This window comes from Panulirus ornatus, chromosome 2 (genome assembly GCF_036320965.1).
Source record: "Panulirus ornatus isolate Po-2019 chromosome 2, ASM3632096v1, whole genome shotgun sequence".
In the NCBI taxonomy this organism is placed as follows: Eukaryota; Metazoa; Arthropoda; class Malacostraca; order Decapoda; family Palinuridae; genus Panulirus; species Panulirus ornatus.
This window is the reverse complement of record NC_092225.1, coordinates 21,349,531-21,369,488: the sequence shown is the minus strand read 5'-3', so window position 1 is coordinate 21,369,488 and position 19,958 is coordinate 21,349,531. Positions and strand designations below refer to the sequence as shown.

The following is a 19,958-nucleotide window of genomic DNA, read 5'->3' as shown; positions in this document are numbered from 1 at the left end:
GAGCTGGGGCTAGAGGGGAGTGTCAGGGCCAGATCTAGAACCGAGTGCCAGAGCGGAGGATGTCAGGGCCAGAAGGGAGGATGTCAGGGACTGGACTGGAACTCAGAGCCAGAGTAAGGGGGGGGGGGGGCATATCCAGCAGCCTGTGTCCTGGGGTAGGGGCAACGGAAGGCGACAGAGGTGACTGGTGATGAAAGAGATGAGGAAGTGTTGTTTGGTGGTTGTAGAACAGAGAATGGTGGTGAAGCAGAGGCGGTGGTGGTGGTGATGGTGGCTCGGTGGTGGTGAGGGGTTAGTTGTGGTGGTGGTGGTGGTAGGGTGGCAGACCATCAGTAAGAACATCAAACTACACAACGTCCACTGTTGGTTTACGACAAGAATATCCGTCTTGGCGAACTTCAGCAACAGAGAGAGAGAGAGAGAGAGAGAGAGAGAGAGAGAGAGAGAGAGAGAGAGAGAGAGAGAGAGAGAGAGAGAGAACGTCATTTCCTCTATACATTTAGCGATCATTTTCATCCATCAAATTAACGTCGTCCGGCAAGGTTAACTTTAACGCCATCTTTCCTCATAAAGGATCAAGGGCTGAGTTTCCTGGTGTGTTGTATGAGTCGGGGCAACGTTTACTGGAGGTCATTAAAGGAGAGGCGTGCTACACACTCCGTCTCCCTGCCACACTTACCCTGCAGCCCTGCCTCCGCCGCCCTTACCACCGTCCAGTGATGCCAGGAAGGCTCCAGTGCCGGGCTGGGGCGCCCTTTGCTCTCTCTCTCTCTCTCTCTCTCTCTCTCTCTCTCTCTCTCTCTCTCTCTCTCTCTCTCTCTCTCTCTCTCTCTCCGGCCGCAACCACACTCTAACAACAGCCAAAGGCTAACTTGGAGGGCGACCCTGGTGCCTGGGAGGTGGGAGACACAAGACCTGGTAAATGGGAGGTGGGAGACACAAGACCTGGTACCCGGGAGGCGGAAGACACTAGACCTGGTACCTGGGAGACCCTGGTAACACGGAAGACCCACAACTCTGAGCAGGTCGTAACTAACTGACCCCAGAGGTGCGACCCTTGGGTGAGACAGCGTGGTCTGTGACCTACCCCTCAACGATCGGGGTCAAAGGTTAGGCCGCATCATACCCAAAGATACCACCGTCCTACTCAGGGGCGTCCCAACACTTAGCATAACAGAAGCGACATATAACATCAGGGAAGAGAAGTGACACCTAACCTAACCTAACCTAACATATAACATCAGAGAACAGAAGCGACACCTAACATATAACATCAGAGAACAGGAGTGACACCCAAGGCATAACATCAGAGAACAGGAGTGACACCCATATCACATCAGATTAAAATCACTTACAGGATATAACTCCTGGGTAATAAAACCCCCAGTTAAACCTGGAGGGAGGAAGAGGGAGGGACGGAGGGAGAAGGAAAGATGGAAAGAGAGAGAGAGAGAGAGAGAGAGAGAGAGAGAGAGAGAGAGAGAGAGAGAGAGAGAGAGAGAGAGAGAGAGAGAGAGAGAGAGAGTATTGATTTTTCAACGAGATGGGGCCCAGGCTGACAGCCTGGGCGAGAAGCTGCTGGACGAGGAAGTGAGATGGGCAGAGAGAGACCTGCACAGGCGAGGACATGGTACACTACACGTACCATGATGGGCACAGAGACGGTACAGGCGAGGACATGGTACACTACACGTATCATGATGGACAGAGAGACGGTACAGGCGAGGACATGGTACACTACACGTACCATGATGGACAGAGAGACGGTACAGGAGAGGACATGGTACACTACATGTACCACGAGGGGAAGAGAGACGGTACAGGCGAGGACATGGTACACTACATGTACCACGAGGGGCAGAGAGATGGTACAGGCGAGGACATGGTACACTAATCGTACCATGCTGGGCAGAGACGGTACAGGCGAGGACATGGTACACTACATGTAAGAAGATGAAGGGTGGGGAGAAGCCTTCTACATCACTATCCCGTCTTCCTCTTCAGTAATGGGTGGGGAAGAGCTTTTTGCATTAACACCCAGTCTCCAAATACGTCAATTATCTATGTAAGATGCTATTGCTGTCCTCCAGCAGATAAGCACGACTCACACCATCAGGTCTATTATCATCTCTCCTTCCTATGTAATCTCCTCCAGCAGATAACCTTCTCCAACACCATCAGGTCTGTTATCTCTCATTCTCACGCACTGTCCTCCAGCAGATAACCACGTCTCACACCATCAGGTCTGTTATCATCTCTCCTCCCATGTACTGTCATTCAGCAGATAACCTCGATCTACACCATCAGGTGTGTTGTCTGTCCTTCTCATGTACTGTCCTCCACCAGATAACCACATCTCACACCATCAGGTCTGTTATCTCTCCTTCCCATGCACTGTCCTTCAGCAGATAACCTCAATCTACACCATCAGGTGTGTTGTCTGTCCTTCTCATGTACTGTCCTCCAGCTGATAACCACGTCTCACACCATCAGGTCTGTTATCATCTCTCCTCCCATGCACTGTCATTCAGCAGATAACCACGTCTCACACCATCAGGTCTGTTATCTCTCCTTCCCATGCACTGTCCTTCAGCAGATAACCACGTCTCACACCATCAGGTCTGTTATCATCTCTCCTCCCATGCACTGTCATTCAGCAGATAACCTCGATCTACACCATCAGGTGTGTTGTCGGTCCTTCTCATGTACTGTCCTCCAGCTGATAACCACGTCTCACACCATCAGGTCTGTTATCATCTCTCCTCCCATGCACTGTCCTTCAGCAGATAACCTCGATCTACACCATCAGGTGTGTTGTCTGTCCTTCTCATGTACTGTCCTCCAGCTGATAACCACGTCTCACACCATCAGGTCTGTTATCATCTCTCCTCCCATGCACTGTCCTTCAGCAGATAACCACATCTCACACCATCAGGTGTGTTGTCTCTCCTTCCCATGTACTCTCCTCCAGCAGATAACCTCGATCTACACCATCGGGTGTGTTGTCTGTCCTTCTCATGTACTGTCCTCCACCTGATAAACTCGACCCACGGCATTAAGGAATAATCTCCTTCCACGTGCGTCCAACGAAGACAACAGTGATCCAAGATTCACTGCTGGAGAGATGGTTGTACCAGTGGTGCAAGAGACTGTACCACTGCTGGGGGAGACGATTGTACCAGTGGTGCAGGGGGTTGTACCACTGCTGGAAAGACGGTTGTACCAGTGATGCATGAGACTGTACCACTGCTGGGGGAGACGATTGTACCAGTGGTGCAGGGGGCTGTAACACTGCTGGGGAAGACGATTGTACCAGTGGTGCAGGGGGCTGTATCACTGCTGGGGAAGACGATTGTACCAGTGGTGCAGAGGGCTGTACCACTGCTGGGGAAGACGATTGTACCAGTGGTGCAGGGGGCTGTATCACTGCTGCAACCGGTACCTCCCAAACTGAGCCAACTTTCGGGTGTTGAAAGCTAAACTGTGGAAAATGTACTCCATGCAGAGCGGAGGCGAATGAGTGGTGCATGAGGCAGAGGAGGAGAAGGAGGAGGAGGAGGAGGAGGAGGAGGAGGAGGAGGAGGAAGAGGAGGAGGAGGAGGAGGAGGAGGAGGAGGAGGAGGAGGAGGAGGGCCACATATGAGGCTGTACTTGCCGGTAGAAGTAATATAAGTGAGGGGTAGTGAAGTCAAGAGGAGGGGGTCAAGAGGATGCTGGTAGCGTTGGACTAGAGGAGGGTCAAGACGCGGGAGGTGGCAGCCAGTTGTTGGCAAATCCCCCCCCCCCCCTCAACACTAACCCACTAGCTGGGAGGTTGCCAAAACGGCCTTACGGAACACACCCCGGGGATGGCTTCGTGAGGGAGCGAGGAGGACATGAGGGGAGTCATGACAAGCCAGAATGGAGCCGCCAGCGACTGGCGGCGGAGCCATGGCCGAGGTAAGGCGGGTCGGGGGGAAAGAACGAGGAAGTCATGAGCGTCATGACGCAAATGTCAGGAGGGAGTCACACACCATGCCAGGAGGGAACCATGGACGAAACGAGAGAGAGAGAGAGAGAGAGAGAGAGAGAGAGAGAGAGAGAGAGAGAGAGAGAGAGAGAGAGGGAATCGTGAGGGTTATGAGCTCGACGTCACCAGAACAAGGAAGGAGTCACACGGAGGGAGGGGACGTGTGGCGCAGTCATGAGAGAGACGGGAAGGAATCACAGGAGGGAAGTCGCGAGGACACCCACGAGAGACGAGTCTGGCCCCACAGTCAGGCAGCAGCATGTGAGCAGCAGGAAGTAGCGAGAATAGGCAGTGTGTACACCCAGTGGGTGGGGGTGGGACGGTAGGCAGTGTACACCCAGTGGGTGGGGTGGGGCGGAAGGCAGTGTGTACACCCAGTGGGTGGGGTGGGGCGGTAGGCAGTGTACACCCAGTGGGTGGGGTGGGGCGGAAGGTAGTGTACACCCAGTGGGTGGGGTGGGGCGGAAGGTAGTGTACACTCAGTGGGAGGGGTGGGACGGAAGGCAGTGTACACCCAGTGGGTGGGGTGGGGCGGAAGGCAGTGTGTACACCCAGTGGGTGGGGTGGGGCGGAAGGCAGTGTGTACACCCAGTGGGTGGGGTGGGACGGAAGGCAGTGTGTACACCCAGTGGGTGGGGTGGGACGAAAGGCAGTGTACACCCAGTGGGTGGGGTGGGGCGGAAGGCAGTGTGTACACCCAGTGGGTGGGGTGGGGCGGAAGGCAGTGTACACCCAGTGGGTGGGGTGGGATGGTAGGCAGTGTACACCCAGTGGGTGGGGTGGGGCGGTAGGCAGTGTACACCCAGTGGGTGGGGTGGGACGGTAGGCAGTGTTCACCCATTGGGTGGGGTGGGGCGGAAGGTAGTGTACACCCAGTGGGTGGGGTGGGACGGTAGGCAGTGTACACCCAGTGGGTGGGGTGGGACGGTAAGCAATGTATACCCAGTGGGTGGGGTGGGACGGTAGGCAGTGTTCACCCATTGGGTGGGGTGGGATGGTAGGCAGTGCACACCCAGTGGGTAGGGTGGGACGGAAGACAAAGCACACCCAGTGGGTGGGATGGGACGGCAGGCAGTGCACACCCAGTGGGTGGGGTGGGACGGAAGACAAAGCACACCCAGTGGGTGGGATGGGACGGCAGGCAGTGCAAACCCAGTGGGTGGGGTGGGACGGTAGGCAGTACACACCCAGTGGGTGGAGTGGGACGGTAGGTAGTGTACACCCAGTGGGTGGGGACTGTGGGTGGGACTTACCTGGAGAAACCCTTACGCTTGGTGACGGGGGAGGAGCCACCAGCACCGGCGGGGGCGGGGCCTCCCGCCACACCCTCCCCGCCGCTCCCCGCCACGCCCTCTGTAAACAAAAACAACAACATTAGACAACAGTCATGAAGGGAGAGATGATATACCTTATCAACAACTTCCTGTTCTGTGAGCAATACATTCACCTTCTTCATCTACACAGGTCAGCACATACCTATGACCTCACAGATGACCCACGAGAAATATATGACCCAGCGGAGTCATGATACATATACCTGTCAACTTGGTCAAGCCACGAACTGTAGCAGGGGAACCTACCAGTCGACCCCCTCTATCTACCATACACCTAACACCTCTCCTGTAACTACCATACATCTAACACCTCTCCTATAACTACCATACATCTAACACCTCTCCTATATCTACGATACATCTAACACCTCTCCTATATCTACGATACATCTAACACCTCTTCCATAACTACCATACATCTAACACCTTTCCTATATCTACGATACATCTAACACCTCTTCCATAACTACCATACATCTAACACCTCTCCTATATCTACGATACATCTAACACCTGTCCACTATCTATCATATATATCTACCCCTCTCTACTATGTACCATATATCTAACACCTATCCACGATCTATCATGTATCTAACACATCTCCACTATCGACCAAACATCTAACACCTACCCACGATCTACCATATCACCACGTCAAAGAAGTTGCCCTTCCTCCTATGTGTTTCGTTTTCCAACATAAATAAACTACAGATTTACAGCAGATCGTAATGATCTATTTCAGGAAGACGTAAATCAACAGTGTAAGCCCCTCACACGAGTGCAGAGTGTTAGTCAAGTATACGCATGCAGTAAGCAAGTTACATGGGGGAACTGAAACACGCGAACTCAACACGTGACCAAAAGTTCAATCTCCAGGTGTTTATATATATATACATCAACACGAAAGAAGACATCATCAGGTAGAGCAATTCTGCGAGTCTCTGTTAACTACCAATATCACAAAACAGCCTCGAAAGGACCTCAAATTGGTATGTTTCGGTCTGTATTCCCTACGTAACGAACGTATATTGTGTCTCTCATCCTTACAAAGTATTACGTAAACGAAAACGAAGATAGATTTTTCTCCTGAGGCCTTAGCGAATGTGATACTCGGCGTTGAATCCTTGAGGTTCAAGACAAGGACGCTCTGCTACGTTACAGGCCTGGCCTTTGACCTGACCATGAAGGGTTCAGATCATAAGGCCAGTCCCTCACACACAAGGCTCGTGGCGTCCTGCTCCGGAGGTCAACAGTGACTGGAACTTATGGTTTATCATTACCAGGATGCACGTTATCCTCCACACACACACACACATCCAAACATCACTAGTCATAATATAAATTAAATTTAACACGTATATCACTCGCCATGATATAGGTTAACCTACAAACATATGTCACTCGTCATGATATAGGTTAACCAACACCCACATATATCACTACTCATGATATAGGTTAACCTACACATATCACTCGTCATGATATAGGTTAACCTACACACACATATATATCACTACTCATGATATAGGTTAACCAAAACACACACACACACACACATATATCACTGGTCAGGATATAGGTTAACGTCAGGTTATCAAAATCCTGCGTCCCCAGTGAAGGACCGTTCCATATTTCATTTGCCAGCTGGCGCAGCAGTGCCTCCCGCCCGCCCGCCCCCAACACACACACCTCACTGTTGATAAAGGATGAAGTCTAACATTTGTAAGACTGGTGGTGACCTGATGTTCCCCTGTTCACACACCTGCAACGTCATGTTCCCACCTACTGCTTTAACAATACATGGGTAAGGTTACGACGCCCCCACTGACTCCACCCAATACATGGGGAAGGTCATGTTCCCACTTGCTCCAACAATACATGGGTAAGGTTACGACGCCCCCACTGACTCCACCCAATACATGGGGAAGGTCATGTTCCCACTTGCTCCAACAATACAAGGGTAAGGTTACGACGCTCCCACTGACTCCACCCAATACATGGGGAAGGTCATGTTCCCACTTGCTCCAACAATACAAAGGCAAGGTTACGACGCTCCAACTTACTCCACCAATACATGAGGAAGGTCATGTCCCCACCAAGTGCTCCAACAATACAGGGTTAAGGTTACGACGCTCCCACTTACCCCACCAATACATGAGGAAGGTCATGTTCCCACCAAGTGCTCCAACAATACCTTGTCACGTCTGTAACGCCTCAGTATATGCAAATGGGTCAAACAAAAATATAACAAACACACAATCACTTCAGCGTACGCTGCTAAGTTACAACCTCATGACTTCAAATACAATAAAACGTGGAAAATACACAGACTCTCTACAACAGTATCATAACATTCGACCAATAACATACAAATGGCCACAAATAACATAAAACCCAAGTTCACTTTAAGTGGACTTTTTTTTTTTTTCTTTTTTAATGGGATTTCTACCATGATTTTCGACATACTGAAAAGGGGGGGGGGGGGGGGGGGGGAACACAATGTAATCCTTTCCATGGTTCAAATCCCCATATATATATATATATATATATATATATATATATATATATATATATATATATATATACATTAATCCGTGAAGGGCGTTCCCTTCTGCGGACTGTCATTACGGAGAGAGAGAGAGAGAGAGAGAGAGAGAGAGAGAGAGAGAGAGAGAGAGAGAGAGAGAGAGAGAGAGAGAGAGAGAGAGAGAGTGTTTCACACTCGTCTTTGCCCCGAGGAGAGGACGAACACCTGCGTTGGGCGTGGGTCGACTGCCGCGCCCTGGGTTCCAATCCCACCCATCCGGGCCGGAGCCCAGGGCTAGCTAGCCCGTGGTGACTCATGGTCAGCAACCCTACCCACAACACCACGTGTGTGTGTGTGTGTGTGTGTGTGTGTGTGTGTGTGTGTGTGTTAAGTATATGTGAGGCCATTCAATACACGTAAAGTAATAACTTTTTCCATTTTTATTCATTACGTTTACACACACACACACACACAACACACACACACACACACACACACACACACACACACACACACAAAATCCTCTCGGCAATAATGACTAATAAGCCCTTTTGTTTCCCGTCAGTCAATTAAAAAACACGGTCATCAGAGGCCGATTCGGTCCGTAACTACAGAGTCTAATGCGTTCAAATGCCAAGTGCCACATGGGTTCCCATAGAGACATCGCCCTCATCACATACACCACCGTCCTCCCTCGGTATACGTAAGACAACGACAGAGCATGATCATCATGCACTTACGCCTTTTGTACTACGTATCAGCGGTCTCCATGAAGCTGGATGGCAGGACGACTGGGTCAAGTTAACGTCGCCAAAGCCCCCGAGGCGTCGCAATGCGTCTACCTGAAGCCCAGCGCTGTAACCTCTCATCAACACGTTCAATGTTCGTTTCAATCGAGAGGTATTCTATTTCGTGGAAGGCCACAGCTTATCTACGAGTGTATGGCAGGAAGCTTTATCTTGTGGCTATCATTATTATCATACATATTCTTACGTGCCGGGAAACTCCCCCGACTGGAGCAAACACGAGGCCAGCTGTATTGACGGGACGAGCCGTATGTGGGACGCTATGGGTTAATTTACCACGTAACGTATGGAGGTAGGTGGCAACAGCACCTTCCTGGGGAATTACGAGCTACCACTAGGCTGCTACACAGCCCACTAATGTGCTAATGTACTGCACACTAGTGTACTAATGTACATCTCACTACTGTGCTAATGTAATGCCCATTACTGTATACTAATGTACTTCCCAATGCTGTGCTACTATACTGTTCACTAGTGTGCGCTGATACGTTGGCCAACAGTACACTGATGTACTGGCCACTAGTGTACTGATATGCTGGCCAATAGTATACTAATATACTGGCCACTAGTGTACTGATATGCTGACCAGTATCATACTAACATACTGGCCACTAGCGTACTGATATGCTGGCCAGTATCATACTCAGTAGTGTGTACAATGGGTATGGGGGAAGAGCCAACCTCACACACTTGCCAGGTATTCCACAAGACTACATAGTTACATCCGGGCCAGCAACCGCCACAACACACTACTATATCATTAAAAACTCAATTCTCCAATTCAATCTCAATACCACGACGGTACGTTCACTAAGGACGGCGTTGCGGTCACTAAGGACGACGGTACGGTCGACGGCAGGTCACTAAGGACGAAAGTACTGTCACTAAGGACGACAGCAGGACGAAAGTGTCGTTGCTAAGGACGACTGTACGGTCACTAAGGACGACTGTACGCTCACTAAGGACGACTGTACGGTCTTTTCGGACGACTGTAGGTTACTATGGACGGCCGTAGGTTACTAAGGACGATGGGAGGCCATTAAGGACGCCAGTAGGTTTACTAAAGACGATGGTAGGTAACTAAGGACGACACTGGGTCACCAAGGACGACCGCGGGGCCACTAAAGACGACAGCGAGAGTCACTAAGGACGATTGTGGGTCACTAAAGACGACAGCGAGTCACTAAGGACGATTGTGGGTCACTAAAGACGACAGCGAGAGTCACTAAGGACGATTGTGGGTCACTAAAGACGACAGCGAGAGTCAATAAGGACGATTGTGGGTCACTAAGGAGGACAGCGAGTCACTAAGGACGAGTGTGGGTCACTAAAGACGACAGCGAGTCACTAAGGACGATTGTGGGTCACTAAAGACGACAGCGAGTCACTAAGGACGATTGTGGGTCACTAAAGACGACAGCGAGAGTCACTAAGGACGATTGTGGGTCACTAAAGACGACAGCGAGAGTCACTAAGGACGATTGTGGGTCACTAAAGACGACAGCGAGAGTCAATAAGGACGATTGTGGGTCACTAAGGAAGACAGCGAGTCACTAAGGACGATTGTGGGTCACTAAAGACGACAGCAAGAGTCACTAAGGACGATTGTGGGTCACTAAAGACGACAGCGAGTCACTAAGGACGATTGTGGGTCACTAAAGACGACAGCGAGAGTCACTAAGGACGATTGCGGGTCACTAAAGACGACAGCGAGAGTCACTAAGGACGATTGTGGGTCACTAAGGAGGACGGTAAGGCACCTGGGTAGGATGATAACCTCTCTCCTGGCCCCTAAAGGTCAGGTCAAAGGTCGAGCGCGAGGATGCTCAAGGTTAGAGAGTAGTGCGCGGGGGATTAAGTCAATTTATTCATTACTTTACGGTGTCGCTTTTCTTTAAATAAACCATAACCTGGCCATACAGCCAGGCTGGGATTTCTATTTCATTTCCAAGGCACAGTCTTCACTATATTCATTCGAGTATATCTTATCTAACAACACCTGTTTCACGAATTCTAAGGTAACCAAATACGATCAACGTGGGATTACAAGACCTACGGGGTAATCCCTCCCATGTGGCTGTCTCTGGTCCTCCTCCGTCTCTCGGTATCAACAAGGCACACTATCACATCTCCAACGAGCCCAACCAACCTCGCTGCCAGGAAAACCGACTGAATTTACGGAACTGAAGAACCGACATAACCCAGGACAACAACCTGCTCTTAGAATGGGGAAAATCTCGCCTCTCTCTCTCTCTCTCTCTCTCTCTCTCTCTCTCTCTCTCTCTCTCTCTCTCTCTCTCTCTCTCTCTCTCTCTCAGCTGCTTGACCACTGTGACAGTACTGTTGAGGCTCTGCAAAACAAAGGGAATGCTGACGTGATCTACACAGACTTTGCGAAAGAGGATATGAGAAAAGGTGACCGTGGTGTCAAGAGTATATAGAATGCAGAAGATGGGAATAACTAGAAAAACTGGGAGAAGGATAACCAGCATTTTAAATAATAGTTCACAACACGTCATTGTAAACCATACCATCTCCCCAGTGGCTTCCCTAAGGAACTGTACTTTCACCCCTTCTGCTCCTCATTCTTATTTCTGACCTTGACACACACACACATACACACACACACACACACACACGAGCCACAGTTTCATATCCTCCTTTGCAGATGATACAAGAATGGTTAAGAAAATCTCATCAGAAGAGACGTCGAAAGGCTATAAAGAGACATAAACGAAATCTTTAGCTTTTCAAAGGAGATGAGTTCCAACTCCTCCGGTATGGGGAAATGAAGAAATCGGAAACAGTACAGAATACCAGACAGACACAGACGTTATCATAAACCAGTTGAATAATGCGAAAGACCTCGATGAAATAATGGCTAACGACCTAACCTTCAGCGCACACATTAAAAAACAACGGTTGCTTCAAGCAAAAGTATGGTAGGCTTGATCCTGCGGACTTTCAAGACAAGGGAAGAATGATCAATGATGACACTCGAGGCAATTTTCTTTTCCCCCACGAACTGAATAAAACTGTATTCTAACAACACTCGTACTACTACCAGTCTCTACCTCCATGAAAATTGAGCGCGTGATCAAATAAATTTCTCCTACTCCACGGGGAAGTTCCCAAGTGCACTTTCGTGTAATGATCACACGTATCAAATCCTCTTTAAAGATTTTTTGTATAAGAGCGATCACTGTCCTGACACAAGAGTTTGAAGAGCAACACAGAAACAGCTGTGAGGTGATAAGTTCGTGTCTTGGTGGTGGTGGTAAAAAACAAAACAAAACAAAAAAAAAACAAAGGTGTGAACAGTATGGTTAGTGAAGAGATAAGGAGACAGGCAAACATCCTGCCACCTTATACCACATACAGAGATAAAGCCACAGTCGTGGGCCTGGACACGTGAAGGGGGACGCTCCCAGCGACACGTCCGACGCAAACATTTAACTGGGACCCAAACAGATGACCACTGGGAAGACCAAGAGCGTGGTGGTGGTGGTGGCAAGATAACATTAGCGCTAATCCCAGCAACCAGGGACTTGGTAAGGATATCCTGTGTTAAGGTGGTGCAAGCTTGCAAGATCTTGTGAAGCAGTTCTCAACACGCTCCCTACCTCAACAGGGAGTTATGGGGTTACTTTATACTCGTCTGCCTCACTAGGGGTACTCCATAGTTATCTATCTCATTAAATGTTACATTACGGTTGTATGTCTCACTAGGAGTTACAGTACACATTTATGTCCAAGGTGTATGTACAGTACACGTGTATGTCTAAGGTGTATGTACAGTAAATGTGCATGTTTAAGGTGTATGTACAGTACACGTGTATGTCTAAGGTGTATGTACAGTACAAGTGTACAAGGTGTCTGTACAGTACACGTGTATGTCTATGGTGTGAGCACAGTACACGTGTATGTCTAAGGTGTATGTACAGTACACGTGCATGTCTAAGGTGTATCGTTGTAAAATGGTTGTCACTGTGATGAGAGAGTGTAGGGTACAGTCAAAACAACCTTCAGTGTTATCTTCACTTCTCGTTAACGTCACAAGTTCTGTTGTCACAAAGGTGCGAGGTAACACTTCAGGCCGTAGGTAACGCTACGGATTCAAATAACGTCAAAGGTTATGATGCAGTTGTCACTATGGCCAGGGGGTCGCGTGTTACGCTACAGTTGTCACTATGGTCTGGGGGCCGCATGTTACGCTCCAGTTGTCACTATGGCCTGGGGGGTCGCGTGTTACGCTACAGTGGTCACTATGGCCTGGGGGCCGCGTGTTACGCTACAGTTGTCACTATGGCCAAGGGGTCGCGTGTTACGCTACAGTTGTCACTATGGTATAAAACTAAGAGTGAACTGTCACTATGACCAAAAGGTCTACACAAGGTGTTCCCCCCCCCCCCCTGTGGTTTAAGGTCATGTTACAGTCGTCACTAAACGTTACAAAACGTGTACCACCATAGTGACAGGTAATGCCGAACCCTCCAGCAAGACTAAAGTTCCCCTAAATAAGTAATTAAGGTCAAAGGTTAAACCAGAGCCGCCACTGTGGTCAAAAGTCGAAGACAAAACTGTCACTATGCCAAAGGTCACGTTAAATTTGTCAACAGCATCAGCGTTATGTGCCTCACACCTGTTGACCCCGGCCCTTGGCCGTGATGAGATGACCTCTGACCTGACCCTGAAAGTGAAGTCAAGGACATGGCCATCACACCCAAGGGACGTACACACTCATGCACAGAGGGGTCGTACAGGGATGCTTTGAGGGTCATACAGTCATGATCAGAGGGTCGTACAGTCATGATCAGAGGGTCGTACAGTCATGATCAGAGGGGTCGTACAGGATGCTCTGAGGGTCGTACAGTCATGATCAGAGGGTAGTACAGTCATGATCACAGGGTCGTAAAGTCATGCTCTGAGGGTCGCAGTCATGATCACAGGGTCGTACAGTCATGATCAGAGAGTCGTACAGTCATGCTCTGAGGGTCGTGCAGTCATGATCACAGGGTCGTACAGTCATGATCAGAGGGTAGTACAGTCATGATCACAGGGTCGTACAGTCATGCTCTGAGGGTCGTACAGTCATGATCAGAGAGTCGTACAGTCATGCTCTGAGGGTCGTACAGTCATGATCAGAGAGTCGTACAGTCATGCTCTGAGGGTCGTACAGTCATGATAAGAGGGTCGTACAGTCATGATAAGAGGGTCGTACAATCATGATCAGAGGGTCGTACAGTCATGATCAGAGAGTCGTACAGTCATGCTCTGAGGGTCGTGCAGTCATGATCAGAGGGTCGTACAGTCATGCCCTGATGGTCGTGCAGTCATGCTCTGGGGGTCGTACAGTCATGCTCTGAGGGTCGTACAGTCATGATCAGAGGGACGTAAAGTCATGCTCTGAGGGTCGTACAACCATGCTCAGAGGGCCGTGCTGTCGTGTCAGTAGTAGCGTCGCGCGCGCTTTGGGGTCGTACTGTCGTACTCAGGGGTCGTGGTCGATCGGCCGAAGGTCGCATTACCCAGGACAAGGCCATACAGCTGACTCCGGACCCAGGTCAGGTTAGAGAGGGAAGCAGCAGTAATAAAGTCAAAGTTCCGCACCTCTCACTATGGCCACACGTGTGTGACGCTACACACGTCACTGTACGTCAGGTGATTGTGGGTATTCCTGGGAGAGAGAGAGAGAGAGAGAGAGAGAGAGAGAGAAGAGGGTTATGTTACACCTATCATATTCAGGGTTATGTTACACCTATCATATTCTGACGATCGTGTGCACGTTACATTCCAGGGTGTGTGTCGGCGTGACAAGTCATGAAAGCCAGCCTCTCGCACCTTACCTACAGATACTCTCTCTCTCTCTCTCTCTCTCTCTCTCTCTCTCTCTCTCTCTCTCTCTCTCTCTCTCTCTCTCTCTCTCCAACACAAAGAGAAACGTCTCTCAAGTGCAAAACCCACGACATCGACAGCATTTAAGTCAAACACACTGTCTTGGACGTGACTGCCTATCACAAGCCTGGATTGGCTGCCCGTCTGTCCGTCCGTCCGTCCGTGTGAGCGTGTGTGTGTGTGTGTGATGGTCCCCCCCCCCCTCCCTTGCAGGTGCCGGAGCATTATCTTTCTTATCTCGAGGGCTGGGCTTGTCACCTGCAGGTCACAACCAATAAAGCCAGGTTATCAGGGCCACATCCTCCCGCCGTCGGCCAATCGTCCAGCTTGGCTTACACACTTCCCCTCCGCTCACACTGACACTTACCAACCCTTAGTCAGCACTTATCAGCGTTACAATACCATTTGTCAGTCATAACCAACAACTTTCAGCAACAGTCAAGGACACAGTTGGAATGTCAGCATTACCCCCCCCCCATCCATCCCCCGTCAGCACTGTCAGCAGTATTGTAAACGATACACACAAAGTCTCCACCATCCACAGTGAAGGTAACACTGTCCAACAACACTGTCCAACAACTTTACAACACTATCAGCAATACAGGTGGTAACATCTCAGCAACACCCACCCACTAAACTGTCACCAGTACTGTCAGCACCAGTGTCAGAGGCAATCAGCCTTACAGTCAGCCACGCACTATTAATAACAACGTCAGCGACAACCAAAACACAAAACATTTCTACACTGTCAGCATCAAAGTCAGGACAAAAAAAAAAAAATCAGCCTCACTGTCAGCTATTCACTACTCATAACAATGTCACACTGACAGTTGCCAAGGAATCTCTCTAATACGTTCTCAGCAACACTGGTTAATAACATTCAACACATTTTCAACAATTTAACAATCGCGTGAACCCTCCTCATATCAGCAGCTCTACAACCGTTATCAGTACTATCAGTAAAAGCTTCAGGAAAGTGTCAGGAAGGCAGTCAGCAAATCGTCAGCCACAGCCAACGTCAAAGATGAAGACTCTCAATATTTTCAAAGCATCAGAGATTGATGTCAGCAGCATCAGCAGCATTACAACACCCAGCCACACTAGCTCTGTCAGCAACACCTTTGCCCAATAAGTCTTGGCCAATAAAAGGCGTCAGCAATACCGTGTGAGTGACACGACCAGGAGTGTTGTTAACAATAATGAGCAACTGAAGCGTGCCACCACAACCAGGCAGGCACACAGCTACCATCATGGACCAGTCATGGAGGCCCGTGTGTCTTCCTGGTAACAGCAACACAGTCGGTGGTGGTGCTGACACCACCACTTTAACACTACCCGTAGTGTTGTCAGCAACACCAGGGTTATTCATTCATCGGGTGTGTCAGAAAGTCAGCAACATCGTCCGTAGAACTGGCAATAACGCCATCAACATCGTTAACATCACTGCAGACAGTGACATAAAGGGCACTGTAGCACTGTCAATAATTCTTACACAGGTCAAATGATAAAAGTGACTTTACCTTACACAATGACCATCCCACAACTCTCGTACACTACTCAAATTTCGCCATATATATATATATATATATATATATATATATATATATATATATATATATATATATATATATATATATATATATTACCCCTGGGGATAGGGGATTAAGAATACTTCCCAGGTATTCCCTGCGTGTCGTAGAAGGCGACTGAAAGGGGAGGGAGCGGGGGGCTGGAAATCCTCCCCTCTCGTGTTTTCTTTTTTTTTCAATTTTCCAAAAGAAGGAACAGAGGGGGCCAGGTGAGGATATTCCAAAAAAGGCTCAGTCCTCTGTTCTTAACGCTACCTCGCTAACGCGGGAAATGGCGAATAGTTTAAAAGAAAAGAAAAAGATATATATATTAGGTACAGTAGGGTTGAGGGTCAAGTCAATTGGGAGGTGAGTTTGAATGGTGAAAAACTGGAGGAAGTGAAGTGTTTTAGATATCTGGGAGTGGATCTGTCAGCGGATGGAACCATGGAAGCGGAAGTGGATCATAGGGTGGGGGAGGGGGCGAAAATTTTGGGAGCCTTGAAAAATGTGTGGAAGTCGAGAACATTATCCCGGAAAGCAAAAATGGGTATGTTTGAAGGAATAGTAGCTCCAACAATGTTGTATGGTTGCGAGGCGTGGGCTATGGATAGAGTTGTGCGCAGGAGGATGGATGTGCTGGAAATGAGATGTTTGAGGACAATGTGTGGTGTGAGGTGGTTTGATCGAGTAAGTAACGTAAGGGTGAGAGAGATGTGTGGAAATAAAAAGAGCGTGGTTGAGAGAGCAGAAGAGGGTGTTTTGAAATGGTTTGGGCACATGGAGAGAATGAGTGAGGAAAGATTGACCAAGAGGATATATGTGTCGGAGGTGGAGGGAACGAGGAGAAGAGGGAGACCAAATTGGAGGTGGAAAGATGGAGTGAAAAGATTTTGTGTGATCGGGGCCTGAACATGCAGGAGGGTGAAAGGAGGGCAAGGAATAGAGTGAATTGGAGCGATGTGGTATACAGGGGTTGACGTGCTGTCAGTGGATTGAATCAAGGCATGTGAAGCGTCTGGGGTAAACCATGGAAAGCTGTGTAGGTATGTATATGTTCGTGTGTGGACGTGTGTATATACATGTGTATGGGGGGGGGGTTGGGCCATTTCTTTCGTCTGTTTCCTTGCGCTACCTCGCAAACGCGGGAGACAGCGACAAAGTATAAAAAAAAAAAAAAAAAAAAAAATATATATATATATATATATATATATATATATATATATATATATATATATATATATATATATATATACAACGAGTATATGATAATTGCCCGATAATTAATTGATCATATCTTGTCTGACACTTTAATCACTCGTGCTTCCCCAGGTTCTGCAGGAGACCCAAGTGTGACGCGTCCAAGACTTGGCGCTGGACTGAAAAATCATTCCCTTACAGATCCTCGATGTCGCGTCCAGAGTACTCACTACTATGCGAGTACCAGGGTTTGGTAATGTGAGTGTCCCATGTCACTACGGGCATTACTGTGTATTCAGCAGTGGAGAATAATACCTCCAAGGGTGAGCAAAACAGTAGCAGTACCTGCAGGAGGAGGAGGAGGAAGAAAATCAAGATTAAGTTCCTAGAGTGGAGTGGGCAGTCAGTGTAGGTCGTGAGGTGCGGCTGAAGGACAGCACACACTGCGCAGGGCCAGCAAGACCGGCCACCACACAGTGAAGGTGGTTCACAACACAGTGTTTCTGGTACAAGACTGAAGGGCGTGACGAAGTCTGCGTCTTGACAAGACAGAGCAACCTTTGTTACAATGTGTCACGCTGGCTTATCAGCCCAAGGGCGTTACCGTGTGTCACGTCGCTCATCAACCTTCGGGTACACGAGTCTCCGGCACGAGGCAGCGGACACTGGCAGGACGCAGATGATACCAGCAGGAAGCAGAGGACACAAACAGGAGGCAGGGCACACCTGGAGGAGACAGTGGACAACGGTAGGAGGCAGCGGACACTGGCAGAAGGCAGCGGACACCGGTAGGAGGCACTGGACACCTGGAGGAGGCAGTGGACAACGGTAGGAGGCAGCAGACATTGGCAGAAGGCAGCGGACACCTGGAGGAGGTAGCGGACACTGGCAGGAGGCAGCGGACACTTGGAGGAGGTAGCGGACACTGGCAGGAGGCAGCGGACACCTGGAGGAGGCAGCGGACACCTGGAGGAGGTAGCGGACACTGGCAGGAGGCAGCGGACACTGGCAGGAGGCAGCGGACACCTGGAGGAGGCAGCGGACACCTGGAGGTGGTAGCGGACACCCGGAGAAGGCAGCGGACACTATCGCATCTTGAGAGATAGATGACCGGGTTTAAAATGAGACACACTTCATTTCATGAGGATCCACAGTGAGGCACTGAACGTGGACATATAGGGTTCCCGGGAACATTTAGCGAGGAACAATACCGTCGCCCCTCACCAGACCCTGACGTACGAGAGAGTAAAACTGTTGATGGTGGTACTGCAGCATACTATCCTCGCGACACAACGAACCTCTGACAACACCAGTGAAGGAGTTCGTCTAGCGACTTCTCCATGATAACGCCGCCGGTGACAACCTCTGCCCTCCTCTCGTCTGTCGTTCCAGGGGCCGTGTGAAGCCTGGTCATGGAAACATGACTGTGTAGGGGACTCTGTAGCACTGCTCCAGGAGGCGTGGGAAGATAATGAGGTCATTCCCGAGTGATGACTATATCCACGGCAGACAAACCTGTCACCACAGGTACCTGCTGACACAACCAGACAACGGCAACAGTGTAACCAAATGTACCTTCTGACACAACCAGACAACGGCAACAGTGTAACCAAATGTACCTTCTGACACAACCAAGACAACGGCAACAGTGTAACCAAATGTACCTGCTGACACAACCAGACAACGGCAACAGTGTAACCAAATGTACCTGCTGACACAACCAGACAACGGCAACAATGTAACCAAATGTACCTTCTGACACAACCAGACAACGGCAACAGTGTAACCAAATGTACCTTCTGACACAACCAGACAACGGCAACAACGTAACCAAATGTACCTTCTGACACAACCAGACAACGGCAACAGTGTAACCAAATGTACCTGCTGACACAACCAGACAACGGCAACAATGTAACCAAATGTACCTTCTGACACAACCAGACAACGGCAACAATGTAACCAAATGTACCTTCTGACACAACCAGACAACGGCAACAGTGTAACCAAATGTACCTTGAGACAACCAGACAACGGCAACAGTGTAACCAAATGTACCTTCTGACACAACCAGACAACGGCAACAGTGTAACCAAATGTACCTGCTGGCACAACCGAGACAACGGCAACAGTGTAACGCAACCCCAGGCAGAAGCTGCCAGTCAGTCACAACAGAGTTGACCATTATAACAAACAGTAAGGTTGAGGTATTCACCCACGTCTTTTGTCCCTGGGTCTTCTTGTACCTCTCCACCCTCAACACTCGCCTCCACCTCCACCATCCACTAATGACTTCTAATTATTCTCTTCCTTCTTTTCCCTCATGCTCTAGTCTGTCATTCAAGATGACCACAATTAAGGCATGTATATTTCGCCTGCGCTATGTTGACTATAACTATAACATATCTATTTATCTATCCCTTCATTTATATATCTATCAATCTGTACATGTACATTCTGAAACAGGGAAATGCTGGACTCCTATGGAGTACTCCTAGGGATACAGCCCCGTCCAAGATGACTTTTCACCCTCCGTGAGGCTCCTAGGACAGATATATAAACGGGTGTTACCGGACTCCGCATGCTCGAGGGTACATCGAGAGTGAAATGGTCACC

General features: G+C 49.2%; 1 protein-coding gene across 6 annotated transcripts in view; it reads right to left on the bottom strand.

Moving 5' to 3' along the window:
* The window catches only part of trio (trio Rho guanine nucleotide exchange factor), a 630,725-nt gene that overhangs the window by 201,565 nt on the left and 409,202 nt on the right, over positions 1–19,958 (bottom strand). For all 6 annotated transcript variants that reach the window (XM_071671150.1, XM_071671126.1, XM_071671117.1 and 3 more), the window contains one exon: positions 5,263–5,362. In XM_071671150.1, coding sequence (XP_071527251.1) covers positions 5,263–5,362 — 100 coding nt within the window. The remainder of the gene's footprint in view (positions 1–5,262; positions 5,363–19,958) is intronic.